The sequence below is a fragment of the Hyperolius riggenbachi genome, chromosome 5, assembly GCF_040937935.1.
Source record: "Hyperolius riggenbachi isolate aHypRig1 chromosome 5, aHypRig1.pri, whole genome shotgun sequence".
Lineage (NCBI taxonomy): Eukaryota > Metazoa > Chordata > Amphibia > Anura > Hyperoliidae > Hyperolius > Hyperolius riggenbachi.
In genome coordinates this window covers 51,710,352-51,730,298 of record NC_090650.1, presented here as the reverse complement: position 1 = coordinate 51,730,298, position 19,947 = coordinate 51,710,352, and the positions used below count along the sequence as shown (strand labels likewise).

At 45.2% G+C, this 19,947-nt stretch overlaps 1 protein-coding gene across 3 annotated transcripts in view; it reads right to left on the bottom strand.

Moving 5' to 3' along the window:
• Nucleotides 1-5,263: 5,263 nt before the first annotated feature.
• PDSS1 (decaprenyl diphosphate synthase subunit 1) overlaps nt 5,264-19,947 on the bottom strand; it is a 41,914-nt gene continuing 27,230 nt past the window's right edge. For all 3 annotated transcript variants that reach the window (XM_068235667.1, XM_068235668.1, XM_068235669.1), the window contains exons 7-11: nt 19,259-19,368; nt 17,337-17,417; nt 14,423-14,536; nt 11,603-11,683; nt 5,264-5,682 (exon numbers count right to left, since the gene is read on the bottom strand). In XM_068235667.1, the coding sequence (XP_068091768.1) occupies nt 5,542-5,682; nt 11,603-11,683; nt 14,423-14,536; nt 17,337-17,417; nt 19,259-19,368 (527 nt within the window). In that variant the 3' untranslated portion in view covers nt 5,264-5,541. The remainder of the gene's footprint in view (nt 5,683-11,602; nt 11,684-14,422; nt 14,537-17,336; nt 17,418-19,258; nt 19,369-19,947) is intronic.

The window sequence follows — 19,947 nt, the reverse complement described above, 5'->3', positions numbered from 1 at the left end:
GCAGGCATGCTGGGCTAGGACAGGGCAGGCACTGTGATTGCAGTGCAATATGATCCTCCTGCACTGCTCTATACAGCTGCACTTCATTTCTGGGAATGCTTTGGGGAATGGGAGTTGGGAGTATACAGATGAACATATAGGTGAAATATATGTAAAGCATATGATTGCAGCATGTGGGTATTGTGTGCAAACAAACATTTCTGCTCTCTGCTCGTCCCTCCTCCCTTCTCTGTCCACTCCCTGCCCGTCTCTGGCCACCATCTCCCCTTCTCTGTGTGTCCACCCCCCTTCCCCTTCTCCTGTCCTGCTAATCATTTCACCTCCGAATGCTTCCCTTGTAAAATGATCCGAGATTCGGATCAATGATCCGATTCGAATCATCGAAAAGATCCGAACTTCGCAGCTCTAGAAATAGCTGATTGCTGTCTGTCCGCTCTACTGCGCAGGAGCAAGTCTTGGCTATTTCTGCCTATCTCTGTGCTGAGAGCCGCAACAGCGCCACCCGCTGGAGCCAGGGAAGGTAAATATATCAAGCCTTGCTTAGCCAGGATTGCGGGACGCTTCGGGGGAGCCAGCGCTGGACTGCCTGCAGCTACAGGGGAGGGGGAAGCCTCATTGGGACCCTGAGGCTTCCCCCTCCCAAGGTAAGTACCCCACAGGGGACTTTTTTAGTACAGGGTCTCGTTAATGTTAATCTCCTTTCTATAGAATTTTCACTGGTGGTGACTGCCTGGCTTGGTTTAGAAGTATACAGACTTGGTTCTATTTATTCTGTGTGACTCACGTACATGTTTTGTTGAAGCAGCCATTGCTTGATATTTTAGATGGTCTGAGAGCCAGCTTTAGTGAAACCTAGCGCTTTCATTCATCTGCTTATTTTAAGCTCCATAAATGGCCAGTAGAACAAAACGCTTGTGCACGAAGGGAAAATGCTGTGCACAAACGGCTTTATTCTACTGGGCATGTGCAGACCTCACTTGCACATGCCCAGTACAGATGCGTTCGTCCATGACTGGAAGATAATTATACAACTGGCTTCAGCTGAATAGGTTTAGAGGGTCTCTTCACTGGAACGGTGGGGTTTACACAACGCCTCTAGACCATCCAGAAGCTTCCTCTACAGAGGTAAGTATCTAACTTTTTGTTTTCTACATCGCTTCAGGGATATTTAAAAAAAAAAAAAAAGTTCGAGACAGGTTTGTATAGTGGTATGTATTGCATTTTTAAAAAGGTGCAAGCAAATTAGTAGTTTTATACAAAGCACCCTTATTCTTTACATTCATAGAAGGTCCTCTGCTCAAATAAATGTATTTTACTCCATTTGATTACTAACCCACCTCTTCTTCTTCCCCCCCCCATTCTTTGATTGTAAGCTGGCAAGGGCAAAATTCTCTTTCCCTTTTGTGTTGTTACTTTTATTCATATTAATTTTGTCACTGTAATTACCAATTCTGTATATTGCACCTCTTTTGTAACTCTGTATTATGTACGATATATTTGTGTATACCATTGTCTATTATTATGTACCCCATATGTTTGTTTCTTGCTTCATACAGCGCTACAGAATATGTTGGCGCTTTATAAACCATAAATAATTCTCTCCATTACAGTCATGGTGCTCAGAATTTTAAAAAGGCCACTTTTTCCCATGCTTATGATATGGATGTGAAGGCAGCCATATTTGTCTAACGTGTACATGCTGTGGCTGTTCTCTCACTATGAAGCCTTGTCCACATGCTAGATGAAAGTCAATAGTGATGAACTACAGTATACTACAAGCTACCAATAATCAAAAGGCGTTGGCTAACCAATAGCGCACACGCAGTCCAGGCTCATGGGCAGGCGGTTTGTGCACGCAGCCAGAGGTAGTGATAGATGACAGAACTGAATGCATCCCTTCTTTTCATGCAGACACAATCTAATGACTTCTGTACACGCTGTCGATCACTCACAATTATCGCCCAATTCAATCCATCGGGAAGATCAGTCAAAATGCCTGAGGACCGTTGTTGAGTGTTACATTTGCCGCTGTTTGTAACTACAATATATGGTTAGACAATGATTGGACGAGCCGTCATTTATCGCTGGTTTTCGCCGACTTCCATCTAGCATGTGCCCAAGGCTTTAGGCTATCCAATGAAAAGCCCACACTTACTCCGGTTGTGTGCACACTAAAGAGGACCTGAACTCTTGCACAGCACACAATGAAAAGTTTTTCATCCGCATTACCTTAGCAAAAAAATGAACTTCTCTATGTTGTGTTTGGTTAGCCAGATCAAACTTATCAATAACTAAATAGACTGCAGGAGAGCTCTGCCTAGGCAGCTCTCACACAGTAAACACTGAGGCTTAACCCTTTCATTGCCTTCTGCAAAAGTGGAATCAAGTTAAACTTTAGTGGGGTTTTCTAAATTTCCATTAATTGTAATTATTATTTTTTTTCAATAAAGGTCATCATGCTGTGGCTAATATTTCAGAGCAGAGAGGAAGTTCTGAGTTCCGCTTTAAACAAGCCTTATGTCACATTATAGGCCACCTTTAAACCACGACTGTATTTGCACACATATGAATACAGTTAGATTGCCCCAAAGTGCACTGTGTAATTTGGAGACTTGGCCACTGTGGCTTAGTGTACCTCTCCCCCAAGCACATTTAAACAATAGTAACATACACTGCCAGCCCAAAGAAGCTAGGGGGTAAACCAGAGCTTGGTGTCATGGCCAGTATTAAATTCAACAATAGCATGTAATTGGCATAAACCTTCTGTGAGAATAACATTCACACTTCATACCTCTTCCTCAAGGAGGAAGCATTCTGCATAGCAAAACAGCCTAGGCTAAGCATCACTGGGAGGGCGGGGCTATGTACCAATATACAGCAATACTTAGATATAGCAGAAGGAAATGGCAGCGCTCCCAAACAGACGCTGCACCTGAATTAACTACCTGCACAAGTATGCAGAACTAGAATAACGGGCAGATTACACACCTTGCATTCAAAACAGGTTCCGTTTTGAATGCAAGGTGTGTAATCTGCCCGTTATTCAAACTCTGTTTGGAAGCGCTGCCATTTCCTTCTGCTGCACAAAACGTAAGTATACTTCAGGCTAGCTGCCTCCATGGGTGTCAGCTTGCATTCAAATTTTAGAATTTAGATTAGTGTTAGCACATAATTTGCATGATTTGTATTCAAGGTGTGTATTTAGCCTCAAGGGGCTGGGCATATCTCTGGAGCTTTCACTTCACTTGCAGCCTGTGAGCGCTGCCCATTGCTTGCTGTCTTTTTAATACTTAGATATAGGAAGTGTTTCTGATGCTGAAACCAGGAAAATGACCATGAAAGTGGGTATCCTGAATAATTGACTGCATACTACTATATGTCACTACAGGGCCTCTTTAAAAAGGGAACCTAAGTTGAACCTCGGGTAAAAAAAAAAAAAAAAGGCATACTTTTTGAAGACGGGAGCCTCTGGATGCAGTTGAGGCTTCCCATGTTCTACTCGCTGGGATCCTCCGGAAGATCAAGGCTGTGCTGCTCTTGAGGCACGAGCGCAGCCACATGAGCCTGGTCTGCGCAGTAACAGAGCTGCTTGTGTGGCTCTGGCCTACTGTGTAGTGCACACTGGCGCAGTACGGCCGTACTCGAGCCTGAAGAGGAGCACTGCCCTGATCAACATTTCAGCCAGCCCTTTTCAGAATTGAGGGGAGATTCCTCACTTGGCGAGCGGGTGGGAATCCTCTATAGCCTAGGTTCTCAACATGTGGTACGCGTACCCCAGGGGGTACTTCTGATGGTCCCAGGGGGTACTCAGACTTGACATACTTGCCTAAGAACAACAAATTTAGAGTTTTAGAAGTTGATAAATGTTATTTAAACAGCACCAAATTAGAATTTTAGTTAATTAAAAGCAATAGTAAATGCTTGAAATTGTTTAAAACCAATTATCATGTACTATGATTAAATATATATTTGTCGAGGGGTACTTGCGATAATCTTTACTACACTAGGGGGTACTTGGTGAGTACAGGGTTTTAAAAGGGGTACATACCAATGAAATGTTGAGAAACACTGCTCTATAGAATCCTGAGGCTTCCCTCTTCTTGGGTAAGTACCCTTTACACTTGAGTTCAAGCCTAATTTTTTAGCTCAAATACATGTGCTGAAAAGTTACCCCCTCGGCTTATATGCGAGTCGGTGGAGCAGAACAGATGGTGGAACAGGTTTTGTTACTGGCAAAGAAGCGTAATGATTGTGCACTAGCAATCCTGCTCATGCCAGCTGCCTCCCTGCTGTGTCCGTACCCCCCATCCCCTGCAACATGGTGTGCAGAGTGCGCTGCTCAAGATTACCTGTGTCCTCTGGCTTGTGGAGCGGAGCGTGGAAGCAGCAGGCAATTGCTGTGTCTCATATCTATGACGCCATCTAGGGGCATCCTGAGACACAACTGTATCATCCTTGGGGAACATCTGGCTATGGGGAAGGGGAGCTGACTTATACTGGGGCATTTCTAAAACCTTGCGCTCCTATCTGAGAGTGACAGGCTATCTCAGGCCCTTGTTATCCTCTTGTCTTAATGCACGGTGCTGCTCCACTTGTGGTTGGCAAGGGTAGGCAAGTCTAGAAGAGAATGAAGCGCTCCATTGTGCATTACCAAAAGAAAGTTTAATCGCAACTTAAAAAGATCTACTTACAAGATCCAGTAAAACAACTCGCTTATTCAGCGGCACAGTCCACCGCTAACCCGCATGCAGATGGGCAACAACGCGCTGTGGCCGGCAGCGCGTTCTCCGATGTCCGGGATGGCCGTCTCGCAATGGGTGTGGGCGTGGCTGTCAGTTAGCGTGCGTATAGCTGCCGGCCACAGCGCGTTGTTGCCCATCTGCATGCGGGTTAGCGGTGGACTGTGCCGCTGAATAAGCGAGTTGTTTTACTGGATCTTGTAAGTAGATCTTTTTAAGTTGCGATTAAACTTTCTTTTGGTAATGCACAATGGAGCGCTTCATTCTCTTTTATACTGGGGCACATCTGGCTACTGTGAAAGGGGGTTTATACACAAGTCAATCACTTTTTCCTGGTTTCTGCAGGAAAAGTGGGTAGTTCGGCTTATATGCGGGTTGGTTTATACAGTATGTTGTTTTTAACCCAAGTTTCCCCCCAGGTACACTTTAAGAAGGAGGTCTCAGTTTCTCCCATGATCTGTTCTCTGATATGCAGCGGTCACAAATATACGTTGAACCGGAGTGATTAAAGATATGCAGAGAGGTTTGGAAATGAAGTTGATTTTATCCTCTTGCATAACACCTCTTCCTCTCCCTTTGCTGCTCACACACAATACGGATTCCTCTGATAAAATCATATAATAAAAAAATACAGTACTGTAATGGTGAAAGGCGTATTCAACGTTAGGACATTTCACATAAAAAGTCCTGTGTTTTTGTTTGCCCACCCAGGTGGCCGGCCCGGTGGTGTTTCTGCACGTGTTGTACCAGCTGTAGGCACAGTTTGGTGGTAGCTTCCTGTAAACAGTCCCCGCCCCTCTCGTCACTTGTCTCTCGTCAGCACGATCTCCGTCAGCTGGATGAGAGCGTCTCTCTCCGGGGACGGCTGCAGCTTGCTGATCTCTCGTATCGCTTCGTTACAGTACCGCTGGGCGAGGTAGGTGGTCTGGTGAACGCCATCGCTCTGCAACGGTAAGATGGAAGAACATTGACATCACTGAATGGGTCAAACTACTTGTAGGCACACTAATCTGGCAGCTGGACTGTGCTTTTAAATGCTCTAGGAAAAAAAAGCCATGAGAATCCCCTATAAGTGGACTAGTCCCCCCAAAAAAACAAAAAAAAACAACTAACCAATCCAATCAGATTAATGAAATCCATCTGATTTTCAGATCGATCCAACCAATCTGACCGGACTGGTTAGGAGATCTTTTTTTTCCATTAGAGGTCCCAAACAATTATTTCTGATGGTTCATATGAAGAATTGTTCGTAAACGATCGTTTGGCAAACTGTATTGTTAGTCATCACCATAACTGCTTTCAGACAGCAGTGATTGAAATCTATGCCGTTTGGGAGCTGTTATTCCTGCCAGGGAGTAGATTTCACTCACCGCTGGCACCACTCTTCACTCCCGCCGATTGCCTCGCTCACCTTGCTGTCGGTATGACAGCAGAGCTCTGAGAGTCTGTCAGGAGCCAATTTCATTGGCTCCTGATCCTGTGAGCCAATGAAATCAGCTCACAAAGCTCTGCGGTCACAACGAGGGTTGGGGGGTATAGGGGCGAGTGTGGCGATGGGTGAGCTGCGTGACTAGCAAGAGCGTCGGGTCCGTGCAGCAATTCGGCGGAAAGCCGCGTTATTTGGTACCAACATTCTCTGGTCTTTAAAGTGAACCTAAAGCCTACCCAAAAAAATGAGATTAACTCACCTGGGGCTTCCCTCAGCCCCCTGCAGCCGATCGGTGCCCTCGCAGCTCCGGTCCGATGCTTCTGGACCCGCCGGTGACGACTTCCGGTTTGGCCGTCACCGGCCGACAGGCATGGGAACGCGAGTGTGGCGGCCGCAATAGCAGCATAGGGGGCGATATACAGGCTGGGAACACGAACAATCACTCGCGTTCCCATGCCTGTCAACCGGAAGTGTTCGCCGGCGGGTCCTGGAGCGTCAGAGCGGGGCTGCGAGGGCACCGATCGGCTGCAGGGGGCTGAGGGAAGCCCCAGGTGAGTTAATCTCATTTTTTTCGGTAGGCTTTAGGTTCACTTTAAAGGAATCGTCAGGCAAAAAAAAAAAAATGAGTTTCGCTTACCTGGGGCTTCTACCATGCAGCCATCCTGTGCCCTCGTAGTCACTCACTGCTGCTCCAGTCCCCCGCTGGCAGCTAGTTTCGTTTTTGCCGACCTTGGGGTCGGTGGGCCGCATTGCGTACATTTTTACGCATCTCCGCTGGTGCAGGAACATTAACACATACATTTTTTTATGAGTTAGTGGTGCAACACGTAAGAATGTATGTGTTAATCTTCCTGCACCAGCGGGGAATGCTGTATGAATGTACGCAATGAGGTTAATATAGCTTGTTAAAATACACACATTTTTTGGGCGAGAGTATTTACATTTTTTTTCTTCGTGCTTCATTCATATCGTTATAATGCTATAACAGCAAACCAGCACTGTAAACCACTTTCAAGCTGTGAGGTACAAGTAGAGGAGTAAGAGGAGTTTTCTTGCACCGAATTTGCTGAATCTATAAGATCTGGAAATAACTAACGATATACGTATATATACAGGGCTGTGGAGTCGGTACAAAAATCCACTGACTCCGAAGTTTAGGATTCCACCAACTCAGAGACTCCGACTCCTCTAATTTGCATATTACAATCTTGTTGATTGAAAGTATGTAACATGAAATTCATCTCTTAACTGCCAACGCTTAGGAATTTTAAAAGACAACTGAAGTGAGAAGGATATGGAGAATGCCATATTTATTCCCTTTAGTCATAGACTAAAACTAGTCTTTGGTAAGAGTACTTGTAAAAGGTAAAGACCAGAACAAAGAACATCTATCAGGCCCTAGGCAATGTGACTGTGGGTACATGTAAGAGTGATGTGCAGGTACTCTGCAGGGGAATGAGGAGATTATTCCTCTATTACACACATTCTTCATGCACAATCTGAACCAGGTTTATGGGTGATAGATAACACCTCTGTATTCAATGTGCACAACATTCTCAGTGGATTCCCTGCAGCTCTGTGGGGAGTGCATATGTAGAGAATAGTACTACTGTGTAACAAAGTAAACTTGAGACAGATGAAATTAAAGTTTTAGGGCCTGTTTCCACTACACGTAGATTGGATGCAGGGTGGATGCAGAAAAAACTGACTCCAATGAATGCCTATGGGAAAATCTGCATCAGAAAGTCACGTTTAGTGGAAACAGGCCCATAGGCATTAATTGGAGTCAGTTTTTCTGCATCCATTCTGCATCCAATCTGCATGTAGTGGAAACAGGTCCTTATACATACCTGGGGCTTCCTGCAGCCCCCTTCAGGCTAATCAGTCCCTCACTGTCGTCTTCCACCACCTGGATCTTCTGCTACAAGTCCAGGTTTGCAGTATACACTGCCATTGGATGCACAATGTATTGCAGGCTGTGTACTGTTTTATGAATATGTATGAGGGGTGGGTATATAAGCACTGATTGCCCAATCCTGACCAGAGCCCCTGATGAGTCAATGGACGAAACGCGTTGGGCGTGGCTACACGGGCAGGAGAGGAATCCGTGCATAGGAGGAGACGTCCTCTGTTACATGCTGTTTTACTTCAATTGCTTGTGAGTAGTACTACCAAGTGTTTTACTCTAATAAATGGTTTTATGCGATGAGAGCTTTGTTTAGCCTTGCAGTTTTTGGAGTGTGGTAACCTTGGCTCTGGCTAAAGAGACACACAAGCAGATACAGGAGACAGGACTGTGCTTCCACGTGGTGTAGCTGTCTGTGGGTCTGGGCAGCTGTTACACAAGGTGAGCGCAGTTCCTGTAGTTGTGGGGTCACAGTAATTTTTGGGGTGACCCATTAAAAATTCCACAAGGCGATACCCCAACATCCGAGGTGCTGCTGTATTTTGGTGGACGGCAGTCTGTGCGATGATGTGTATCAATTTCTGTTTGAGAGGTCAAAAGAGTAGGAGGAATTAAAGGAGAAGTATCGCAGGAGTCAATTTCTCACGCTGTTGTTGCTGTCTGTGAGCCAGGGCAGCGACACATCAAGGTGAGAGCGGCCCCATAAGGTGGTGGACACGAATATAGCTGTGATGGTGTAAGAATATGCACGGGTGGATTAACCTGCGGTGTGGGATCCAGTAAGAGTTGACAATCTATGCAATGATAGTATTCTTCTTCATTTTTTCTGAGGCTATCCAATGAGACTTTCTTTCCTGCCTGAGGATCTGGTGGATTTGGACTATATATTTGTGGACTCTAAGGCAGCGCACGGTTCTAATTTTAGAATTGATGTTTTATTGTGGCATTTACCTGTACAGCACACCTTCAGTCCAATTAGGTTTGCTATAGGGTGGGGAGTGCACCTCTGCTGACAATTATAAACTATAAGTCCAGGTACTTGAGCCAGTCTGGTGTAGTGCGCATGCACACACTCCGCTGCCGGGAGCGTACTACACCTGCGCAGCACTATTATGCAGGTGCAGAATGTTCCTGGCTGTGGGAGCAGCATGCGGGCGGACTGCGCTGACTGGCTGAATTACCAGGACTCATGGCAGAAGATCCAGGTGGCGGAAGAGGACAGCGAGGGACTGATTGGCTTGAAGGGGGCTGGAGGAAGCCCCAGGTATGTATAAACCTTTTCTTTTCATCTGTCTCAGGTACCCTTTAATTCATAGCCCCCAAACCAAATTTTAACAACATATCAAATGATTTGATTTCATGAGCAAAGAGAGTGCGTACATTTGCATAAACCAGCTTTGATGCAGAATTATTTCCATCTCATTGACCATCTCTATTAGTGACACGGCTACACATCAGGCTTTATTCTTACAGCATAGATGTTATTTAGTATATATAAGAGATTCCTGTGTACATATCATATATACAGTCACAATCAGATATGTATATCTGACTTTAAAAATACAGGGACTTTGTTACTGAAGCAGCACAAGTAACCATTTTCTGATTGGTTTATTTCATTTTTATGGACTAAGCACAGCTATTACTGTATATATAAATTATTTGATGACTATTATCTGAGAAATAGAATATTTTCTATTTTCTATTTTAATTACAGTTTAAATTAATTAGGAGTCGGAGCGTTTTTTTCCTGACTCAGACTCCAGGCACCCAAAATTGCTTTGACTCCACGACTCCGACTCCACAGCCCTGAATATAAAATGCTGATATTGCTTCCATATTCAGACTGCTACCTGAAATAATGAATTTGGGCAAAGCACAGCTTGTACACAGCTTCAGGCCACAAAAGATTACACCGTCTCTCACCAGGGGGTCAGCCCAACAGAAATTCAAAGCATATACTTGTAATGATTCAAGGAGGACTTAATGAAAGCCCAGAGATAAGGATATGAAAGTTGCCATCTTTCATTTACTTTTAAATAAATGTCATATGCCTTTAATACTATCTATCTGTGTCTGCCCATAATGGCAACGTGCCTGTTCCAGGGGTGTTATTTTCACAATACTGAAGCCCAGAGATCAGCTGGACAGCCAGGGACCTGGCATTTCATACAACAGCCCAGTTTTTCAGTATGTGGCATGCATATTTCAGGGAGTACTTCTGTTAGGCTCAGAGTACTGAAAGGACCACCGTCGTGGGGAGAAAAATTTTTTTAAATACATGACACACACAAAATTAAAAGTACAATTCTTCTAGAGTAAAATGAGCAATAAATTACCTTCCTCCTATGTTTTCGCGGTCACTTACAGAAGGTAGTAGAAATCTGACAGGGCCAACAGGTTTTGGGCTAGTCCATCTCTTCATGGGGGATTCTCAGCATGGCCTTTATTCTTTATAAAGACATTCCCTGAAAAGGATTTATATAAAGATGCTGGCCAACCTGCCTGCTCACTGCACACTTTTTTGGCAGCAGGACTGAGCAACAGCCATTTAATAAGAGCTTTTGAAAATAAAGAAAACCCTGAGAACTGCCCATGAGATGGGCTAATCCAAAACCTGTTTGTTCTGTCAGATTTCTACTACCTACCATAAGTGACAACAACATAGGAGAAAATTAATCTATGGCTCATTTTACTCTGGAAGAAATGTACTTCTTATTTGTAGGTGTTCACATGCATTTTACATTTTATGGTTTTCACGATAATGGTCCTTTAAACTTGTAGCATTATAGTAAAGTTTACCTGAGCTGAAAACTTTGGCCAAGAGTCTACACATACTTTATGTAGGCTATCCACATCAGGATCCCTGTCTCCTTTCTCCCCAGGCAGGCTCCTTTTGAATTGGATATTCATCACCCGCTCATGTACAGTTCACTCTTGGATGCCGCTCTGACCGCTCTCTCGGTCCCTACGTGATCGCAGCGCGCTCTCCGACAGGTGCTGATAGTACAGTAAGCGCGCACCGTCATTATGAAGTGTGGCCAGAGCGGCATCCAAGGATTCCTAAACCTATTCAACCCAGCAGGTCAAATAGACGCCTTCTGGACAGGTGCACATGTCCAGTGTGGATGCATTTCTTCACGGCCAGAAGGTAGAGAGAGACCCAGTGCTGGAGTGGTGGGCTGGAGAAGGTTCTGGAAAGCCACTGAACTATCCAGATGCTCCCCACTATTTAGAGTAAGTATCTAACTTACATTTTTTACACTTCAGGACCTCTTTAAAACCATAGGGAAAGGGTTGGAAAACCTGCAGATACACAACGTGGCAAGCGATAAGTAAGTATTTGAGTATTTGAGGAGACTCTTCCCAAAATAATGGGAACTTAATCATCCCTGTCTTTCAAAAATAAAATCGTGCATTCTGTAATAGCGCTAAGAAATACTACACACAGTTTCCCTTTAACGCAGCTGGCGGAGGAGAAATGAAATACAAATATAATAAAAAATCTGCAGCGGTGGCCGTGCTTACCTGACGAACATACTGCCACGCTCGCTCAACGTCGCCTGGCAGGTTAAATCTCCTCATTATCATGGCGTTCAGCTCAGGAAACTAGGAGCAGAGCAAACAATGGTGTAATTATCTCCAGGTATCCACGGAAACAGAATTTGTACAAAGGTGTAATTGCACTGCCCTCTCAGAGAGCTGTTTCTTATTTGTTTATTTCACAGCTACAAGCTTAAAATGCTTATTGTCAGATTCTAATACAGAGCAGGAAAGCTGGAAGCAGTTAGGACTGTGTTGTTACTCCCCCTAGCCTGTCCACGTTACTGCTCCCCATTGCTCCCCCAGCTTGTCCACATTACCGCTTGCCAATGCTCCCCTGGCCTGTGCATGTTACTGCTCCCCAACGCCCCCCCCAAGTCTGTCCAAGTTACTGCTCCCCCAGGCCTGTGCATGTTACTGCTTGCCAATGCCCGCCTGTCATATTCCCCCCAGCCAGTCCACATTACTGCTCCCCTGGTCTGTGCATGTCACTGCTCCCCAACGCCCCACAGGTCTGTCCAAGTGCAGAATCATCAACTCTCAGGAAGATAGTGTCATATTGCAACAGGATCTGGATAGGATGGCTATATGGGCACATAAATGGCAGATGAAATTCAATGTTGAAAAATGTAAAGTCATGCATTTTGGTCGTACCAATGGCCTAGCACCATACAAAATAAATGGGATACAGTTGGGAACATCAAACGAGAAGGACTTAGGAGTACTCATCGACAACAAGTTAAATAATCGTACTCAATGCCAAGCCGCTGCAGCTAAAGCTAACAAAATTTTGGGATGCATTAAAAGGGAAATAAAAACTCGAGATGCTAGCATAATATTGCCCCTGTTTAACTCTCTAGTAAGGCCACATCTGGAATATGGAATTCAGTTCTGGGCACCACATTACAAAAAAGATATTGCAGTTTTAGAGCAGGTTCAGAGACGAGCAACAAAATTGATACGTGGGATGGAAGGTCTCGCTTACCAAGAAAGGTTAGATAAACTGGGTTTATTTAGTCTAGAGAAAAGACGCCTTAGAGGAGATCTAATTAACATGTATAAATACATCAGAGGGCAATATGATAGCTTGGCGGATGAGCTTTTTGTCCCTAGGCATTCTCAAAGGACTAGAGGACATGATCTGCGCATGGAGGAAAAACGTTTTAGCCATTTATTCAGGAAAGGGTTCTTTACTGTAAGAGTGATTAAGATGTGGAATGCATTGCCACAGGAAGTCGTTATGGCAAACACTATACCTGCATTTAAAGGGGGCTTAGATGCTTTCCTTGTGTTGAAAGACATCCATAGCTACAATTACTAGGTTGTGCCTAATGATGTTGATCCAGGGATTTTATCGGATTGCCATCTGGAGTCAGGAAGGAATTTTTCCCTTTTGGGGCTAATTGGACCATGCCTTGTAAGGGTTTTTTCGCCTTTCTCTGGATCAACAGGGATATGTGACGGAGCAGGCTGGAGTTGTACTTTGTACTGGTTGAACTCGATGGACGTATGTCTTTTTCAACCAAAATAACTATGTGACTATGTAACATTACTGCTCCCCAACGCCCCCCCCCCCCCCGGTCTGTCCACGTTACTGCTCCCCAACGCCCCCCAGGTCTGTCCAAGTTACTTCTCCCCAGGCCTGTGCATGTTACTGCTCCCCAGGCATGTCCACCCTACTGCTTGCCAATGCCCCCCCCTCCCCAGCCTGTCATATTCCCCCCAGCCAGTCCACATTACTGCTTCCCCAGGCCTGTGCACGTTACTGGCAGGGCTGTGGAGTCGGTACAAAAATCTACCGACTCCAACTCCGACTACTCAGTTTCTGAAACCACGACTCCGACTCCAACTCCGACTCCGGGTACCCAAAATTGCTCAGACTCCGACTCCTTAGTCTAATACTTAACAGGGCTGTGGATTTTGTACAAAAATCATGCGACTCCGACTCCCGACTCCTCAGTTTCTGAAACCACGACTCCAACTCCGGGTGCCCAAAATTGCCCCAACTCCGACTCCAACTCCGACTCCACAGCCCTGGTTACTGGTCCCCAGAATTCCCCAGCCTGACCATGTTACTGCTCCCCAGGCCTGTCCACATTACTACTCCTCAATGCTCTCCCCTGGCCTGACCACGTTACTGCTCACCAATATTTCCCATGACCCGTGCACGTTACTGCTCCCCAATGCACTTCAACCCCATACATGTTTCTTCTCTCCATGGCCTGTGAATGTTTCTGCTCTCCAATGCTCCCCCAAGCCTGTGCACTTTACTGCTCCCCATTGCTCCCTTGGCCTGTGTATGTTATATACCATATTAATCCATGGCTTGCACTGATAAAGACCGGGAGGAGCCCGAACCAGCTGTATGCACGTTAGATTCGTATGAATCTGTAAAATTATTAACCTATAGACACACCAGCGGTTCTAGATATGGTCTAGCTTTCAGGACCTGAGCACACTAGCGCATTGCTAAAAATGCACAGAAGCGTGCGTTAGGGACAAAAAGGGACGATTTGCACATTCAGACCTTCCTTATTCACACTAAACTAATTGTAAATATCTTGTTTTAAGAAGGGAAATTTATATTTAAATACAAGGGGGAAAGCGATAATTCATCCATAGTGCCTTATTGATCAGGGCTCTATTCTAACTAGCCTTAAACCAGAAGTTCCTGTATTCTGTAGAAGATTCATAGACTACTACCACAACCGCACATTACTACTCAGCAATAAGTTACATAAACCATGAAAATAATAGCAAACAAGAACACAATGTAATGATAAAGGGAGGAGCTATGAACTTTACCTGCTGACAAGCAAATAAAACTGGACCGGTTGCCAGCCCAAGTTTCAGGTCTGCAGCCGCCGGTTTCCCCAGTTGGTCCGCACAAGATGTAAAATCTAACACGTCATCTATAAGCTATAGAGAGAGAGAGAGAGAAGAAAAAAAAAAAAAGACACCATATATATATATATGACGCCATTACTAACTTAAAGTGTCTACTTAGTAATATTGCATTTTAGTTTAAATATTAAAGTAAAGAAACAATTTAAAAAAAAAACAAGTCTGACACTCACCTATAGAGAGAGAAGACTCTGGATCCTATTTAAAAAGGATACCCAAGGTGAAAGATATATGTAAGCTGCCATATTTATTTCCTTTCTAAACAATACCAGTTGCCTGGCATTCCTCCTGACCCTGTGTCTCTAATACTTTTAGCCATAGATCCTGAACAGGCATGCAGCTTATCAGGTACTCTGAGTCAACTGACTCAGGTTTTACTGGTTTAGCCATATGCTTGTTCCAGGGTTTCAACTCAGACACTACTTATGCCAGAAGATCAACAGGGCTGCCCGGCAACTGGAATTGTTTACAAGGAAATAAATATGGCAGCCTCCATATCCCTCTCACCTGGGGTATCCTTTCCTGTTCCCTCTCGATCTCATCATCCCAGTGCAGCGCAGTCTCACCCCCGTTACATGTATTTGATCAGTTGGTTGAATACTCCGTGGAGGACCCCAGTAAAGCTTCTGGAGCACTTATGTCCCCTAGTGCTCTTGAACATGGGGGGGGGCTCTGTATTGCGCATGCGTGAGTGTGCAGGAGCATGCGTTTGCACATGTGCAGTGCGATGCCATCTGTCTTCGGGAGCATTCAGGAACACAAGAGCTCCCAGAGAGTGCGTCACTTCACCAGAGGACAGCACTGGAAACGGGACAGAGGTGACAGGGAAGGCTCTATATAGGATCCACAGCCTTTCCTCTCCATAGGTATCTGCCTTCTTTTTCTTCCTTAAAGGAACTGAAGAGAGGTATATGGAGGCTGCCATGTTTATTTCCTTTTAAGCAATACCAGTTGCCTGGCAGCCCCGCTGAACCTCTGCCTCTAATACTATTAGCCATAGCCCCTGAACAAGCATGCAGCAGATCAGGTGTTTCAGACTTTAACCACTTCTATACCATAAAATGTTGTGCTGATCTGTGCTGCGTGGGCTCTCCAGCCCACAGCACAGATCAGCTAGCAGCCAGGCCGATCAGACTTCCCCCCCCTTTTTTCCCCACTAGGGGGATGTCCTGCTGGGGGGGTCTGATCGCCGCCGGCTGCTTGCGCTTGCGGGGGGGGCTCTTCAAAGCCCCCCTCCGCAGCGCTTCCTGGCCTCCTTCCCCCTCCCTCCCCCTGTGAGCGGCGCAGGACGGATTTCCGTCCTGCGCCTGATGGGATAGGCTTTAGCCTATCAGATGCCGGTGATCCCCGGCCAATCAGAGGCCGGGGATCACCGATCTCCTCTACGGCGCTGCTGCGCAGCAGCGCCGTATACATGTAAACACCGGGGAAGGTCTTCCCCGTGTGTTTACATTTACCCTGCGAGCCGCCGATCGGCTCGCAGGGTGTTCACGGAGACACCCTCCGTGAGCTGACATGGAACGTTTCCATGGAATAAACTTCAGGATTCAGGGGCGTATATATACGCACCGAGAATCCGGAAGTGGTTAAAGTCAGATCTGACAAGACTAGCTGCATGCTTGTTTCTGGTGTTATTCAGATACTACTGCAGAGAAATAGACCAGCAGGGCTGCCACGCAACTGGTATTGATTAAAAGGAAATAAATATGGCAGCCTCCGTATACCTCTTACTTCAGTTCCCCTAAAGGACAACTGAAGTGAGAGGGATATGGAGGCTGCCATATTTATTTCCTTTTAAACAATACCAGTTGCCTGGCAAAACCCCACAGTGTTCCCCTAACCCTGTCCTCAAGGCCCACCTACATTGCATGTTTTGTTGAAATCCACAGAGGTAGATAATCGGCTCTGCTGAGACACTAACGTCCTCACCTGTGCAAGTTTGTGGTTTTCTGCAAAACATGCACAACCGCCCCTTCTGGCCCAGTCCTCCTCCGGCTCGCCGCAGTGTCTCTGCGTCTGTCCCTACACATGCGCAGTGCAAAAAAAGCACTGACACAGGGACATTCGAGTTTTATTATATAGGATGGCTGTTATCTGAGAAATAGAACATTTTATAATATTTTCTATTTTAATTACAATTTAAATTCATTAGGAGTCGGAGCATTTTTTCCCTGACTCCTGGTACCCAAAATTGCTCCGACTCCACAGCCCTGGGTACAGTAAAGCATACAGGCAATGAAAAGTATGCTTTCCTGCACCTGGTAATGTGTGCGTTTAGTGGTAACACACTGCAGCAGTGCGTTACCATAACGTTACATGTTACAATGCAATGCTAACGTTGCAGACTTTTAATTGCATTGCGGTAAGCTGCGTTCTACAACCTTATAACGCAGCCCTGCAACGTTTTCCAACTGTGAACCTAGCTTGAAATGTTATTTCAATCTAATGACCAAATCGATGATACATCATGGGGCTCCTCTTTAAAGCATATCTGAGCAGTTAAGTTTAGCAATTCGTCCGCCAGCAATAGCTGGAAGCGTAGTTGCAGTTTATCCCCATACTGTACAGAGCCTTAGAGGGGGAACAGTAATAAACACTGCTGGGAAATTTGCCACAGCAGGCTGAGCAGTTTTCTGCCTTTTTTCACATGTATGCCCAAATTCTACCCTCCGGTAAAGAAAGTAAGGATTTTGGAGAATGTTTCAATTGGCAGTAATAGCAACATGTAGAAATTATTTCTTCTGTCTTTCTGCCCTTTTGCACCTTCTAGAACAGCACTTTATGGATGCCACATTTGTAGTAAAAGACCACCTACCTGAAAGGCTATGCCTATATTTCTGCCGTACTGGTAGGCAATCTCGTGGACCTTAGGATCAGGACATGCTAAGATTGACACCTGGAAGAACACAGGAAAACCTGAGTGAGAGTCACATTCTACAGATACTCTGTACCCTCACTCTCCACTCCAGATACTCCGTAGCCCCACCCTCCACAGATACTCCATACCCCCACTCTCCACTCCACAGATACTCCGTAGCCCCACCCTCCACAGATACTCCATACCCCCACTCTCAACTCCACAGATACTCCGTAGCCCCACCCTCCACAGATACTCCATACCCCCACTCTCCACTCCACAGATACTCCGTAGCCCCACCCTCCACAGATACTCCATACCCCCACTCTCCACTCCACAGATACTCCGTAGCCCCACCCTCCACAGATAATCCATATTCCCTTTCTCCACTCCATAGATACTCGGTACCCCCACTCTCCACATCCTTACAGAACAATATGATTGCAGGGCCTCATAATCTAGCAGCATCCAAAAGCTCACACAACCCTCTCCACTACTGAAAGGGAAGCTCAAGTGAGGCTTCCATATTTATTTCCTTTTAAGCAATACCCGTTGCCTGGCAGTCCCACCCGGCTACTTCATGCTAGCCGGCTGGTAAAAAAAATTCTGGGGAGAACACAGCCAGATATAAGCTGTAGATATGTAGAGAAAAACACAAGAGGTCCAGGAGCCCAATCTGGCGCAATATTGTTTGGTCATCAGGATAATTTAAATTACATAACAAGTAATATACTCACAAAGGAAGGTTGCTGTATGAGGCAACCACTCGTCTGCGCATGTGGTGAGATTACCGCCCCCACTCGGACTTTGGTGGTCTTGGTCGCAGCTCCAAAAGGGTTTTTTTGTTGGACTACGGATGACCGTAGTCCTATCCCCTCTATACTAGGGGTTTTTTTTTTAGCTAAGTGACAAAGACTGGAGGCGCCCGTTGGTGGAATATTTGATGGTTATAAATATTACTCTATGCGGTAGTATCCCAATAGTAATATGGACAGTAATAGTTCAGGGTAAAAGTCAAACGTTTTTATTTGCACTCAACGCTCAAGTGCAAATAAAAATGTTGACTTTTACCCTGAACTACAATTACTTTTGTCTAGAATAAGAGACATCCAAGGTAGGACACTGTCCATATTACTATTGGGATACTACCACATGGTGGAATATTTGATGGTTATAAATATTACTCTAATGGGCGCCTCCAATCTATTTTGTCACTTAACTGCCTGATATAAGAAGCAGATGGATTTTATGAAGTCCAAGTTGAACAGTCTCAAACTCAGTGGCGTAACTATAACCACTGAGGGATCTATAGACTGTGAGGGGTCTGCTCCTCCCCCTTCTGCAGTGTAGCGCAGTGGAGCCGTTTCATATTTATGTGTTCCAGTACCACAGCAGTGAAACGAGGGGACACAGACAGGACAAGGAAGGCTCAAAGCGATCCAGAACCTTTTGTCTTCTTAGGTGAGTATGTAACTTTTTTCTAAGAGGCTAACAACAGATATATGTTGTTTTAGATACACATTTATTGACAGTTGTTCATTAGCACTTTCTGATATAAAAGCCCCCTAAGGCCTCTTGCACACTACATTCAATTCCGATTTTGATGTGATTTTACATGAGATTGCGATTTGCAGTTTTTAATCGGTACTGCATGCTGGTATGTTTTTTCAGCGTTTTTATTTTTGTCTTGATAGCATCCAGGGAAAATCTAAATCGCAAATTGGATTTGCAGCAGGGGGCCTAAATCTTGGCTGCATGGAATGTGACACAGCATTAGGTGTGCTTTGAATCATGTCTCATCAATGTGCCGTTTAGGAACATGACAATACACAGGGCTGCACGCATCGCATTTAACTATACAGAATGAGGAACGTACATACTGCTTTACAGCTGTTGGCAATGAGACTTGCTGTCTTCTTAAAAGTCTTTTCGAGGTAGTGAGCAAATCTCTCGTTTTCGTTCTCTTTGGAGCCCAGCTGAAGGAATTCACCTACAGAGTGATTACAAAAAAGAAAAGGGTTTTTTTTTAACCCATCATAACAGGACAAGTTACAGTTTTTATTTATTGTGTGTCAATCTTGGTCTCCAAGCATATTACCTCCTCGTGTTGGGACCTGGGCAACGTCAAGTAAGGGACTTCCTGTCAGGGTGAAGTGTGGTGGGGACTTTGTGGGCCTCATGCCACTACGGTAGTTATGAAGGACTGAAAGGAACCCTGAACACAATGGCTAAAGTGAAGCGAAGACTGTGGAGTTGCTGCTCTACAGTGAGAAGACACCTAGGGTGGCAGATCAAGGACTGCTGGCTAGAAATAGCAAGTACAAGGGACATCCAGGGTCGACCAAAAACTAGCACTAATGCCTTGCAACAGAAGTGGAATTCCAAAGGCTAAGGGAAGGAACTCAAACAGAAACAGGAGGAAGCAGGGCTGTGGAGTCGGTACAAAAATCATCCGACTCCTCAGTTTATGAAATCACCGACTGACTCCAGGTACCCAAAATTGCTCTGACTCAGACTCCTTGACTCCCACTCTATACAAAGGCTTTGGATTCGGTGCAAAAATCATCTG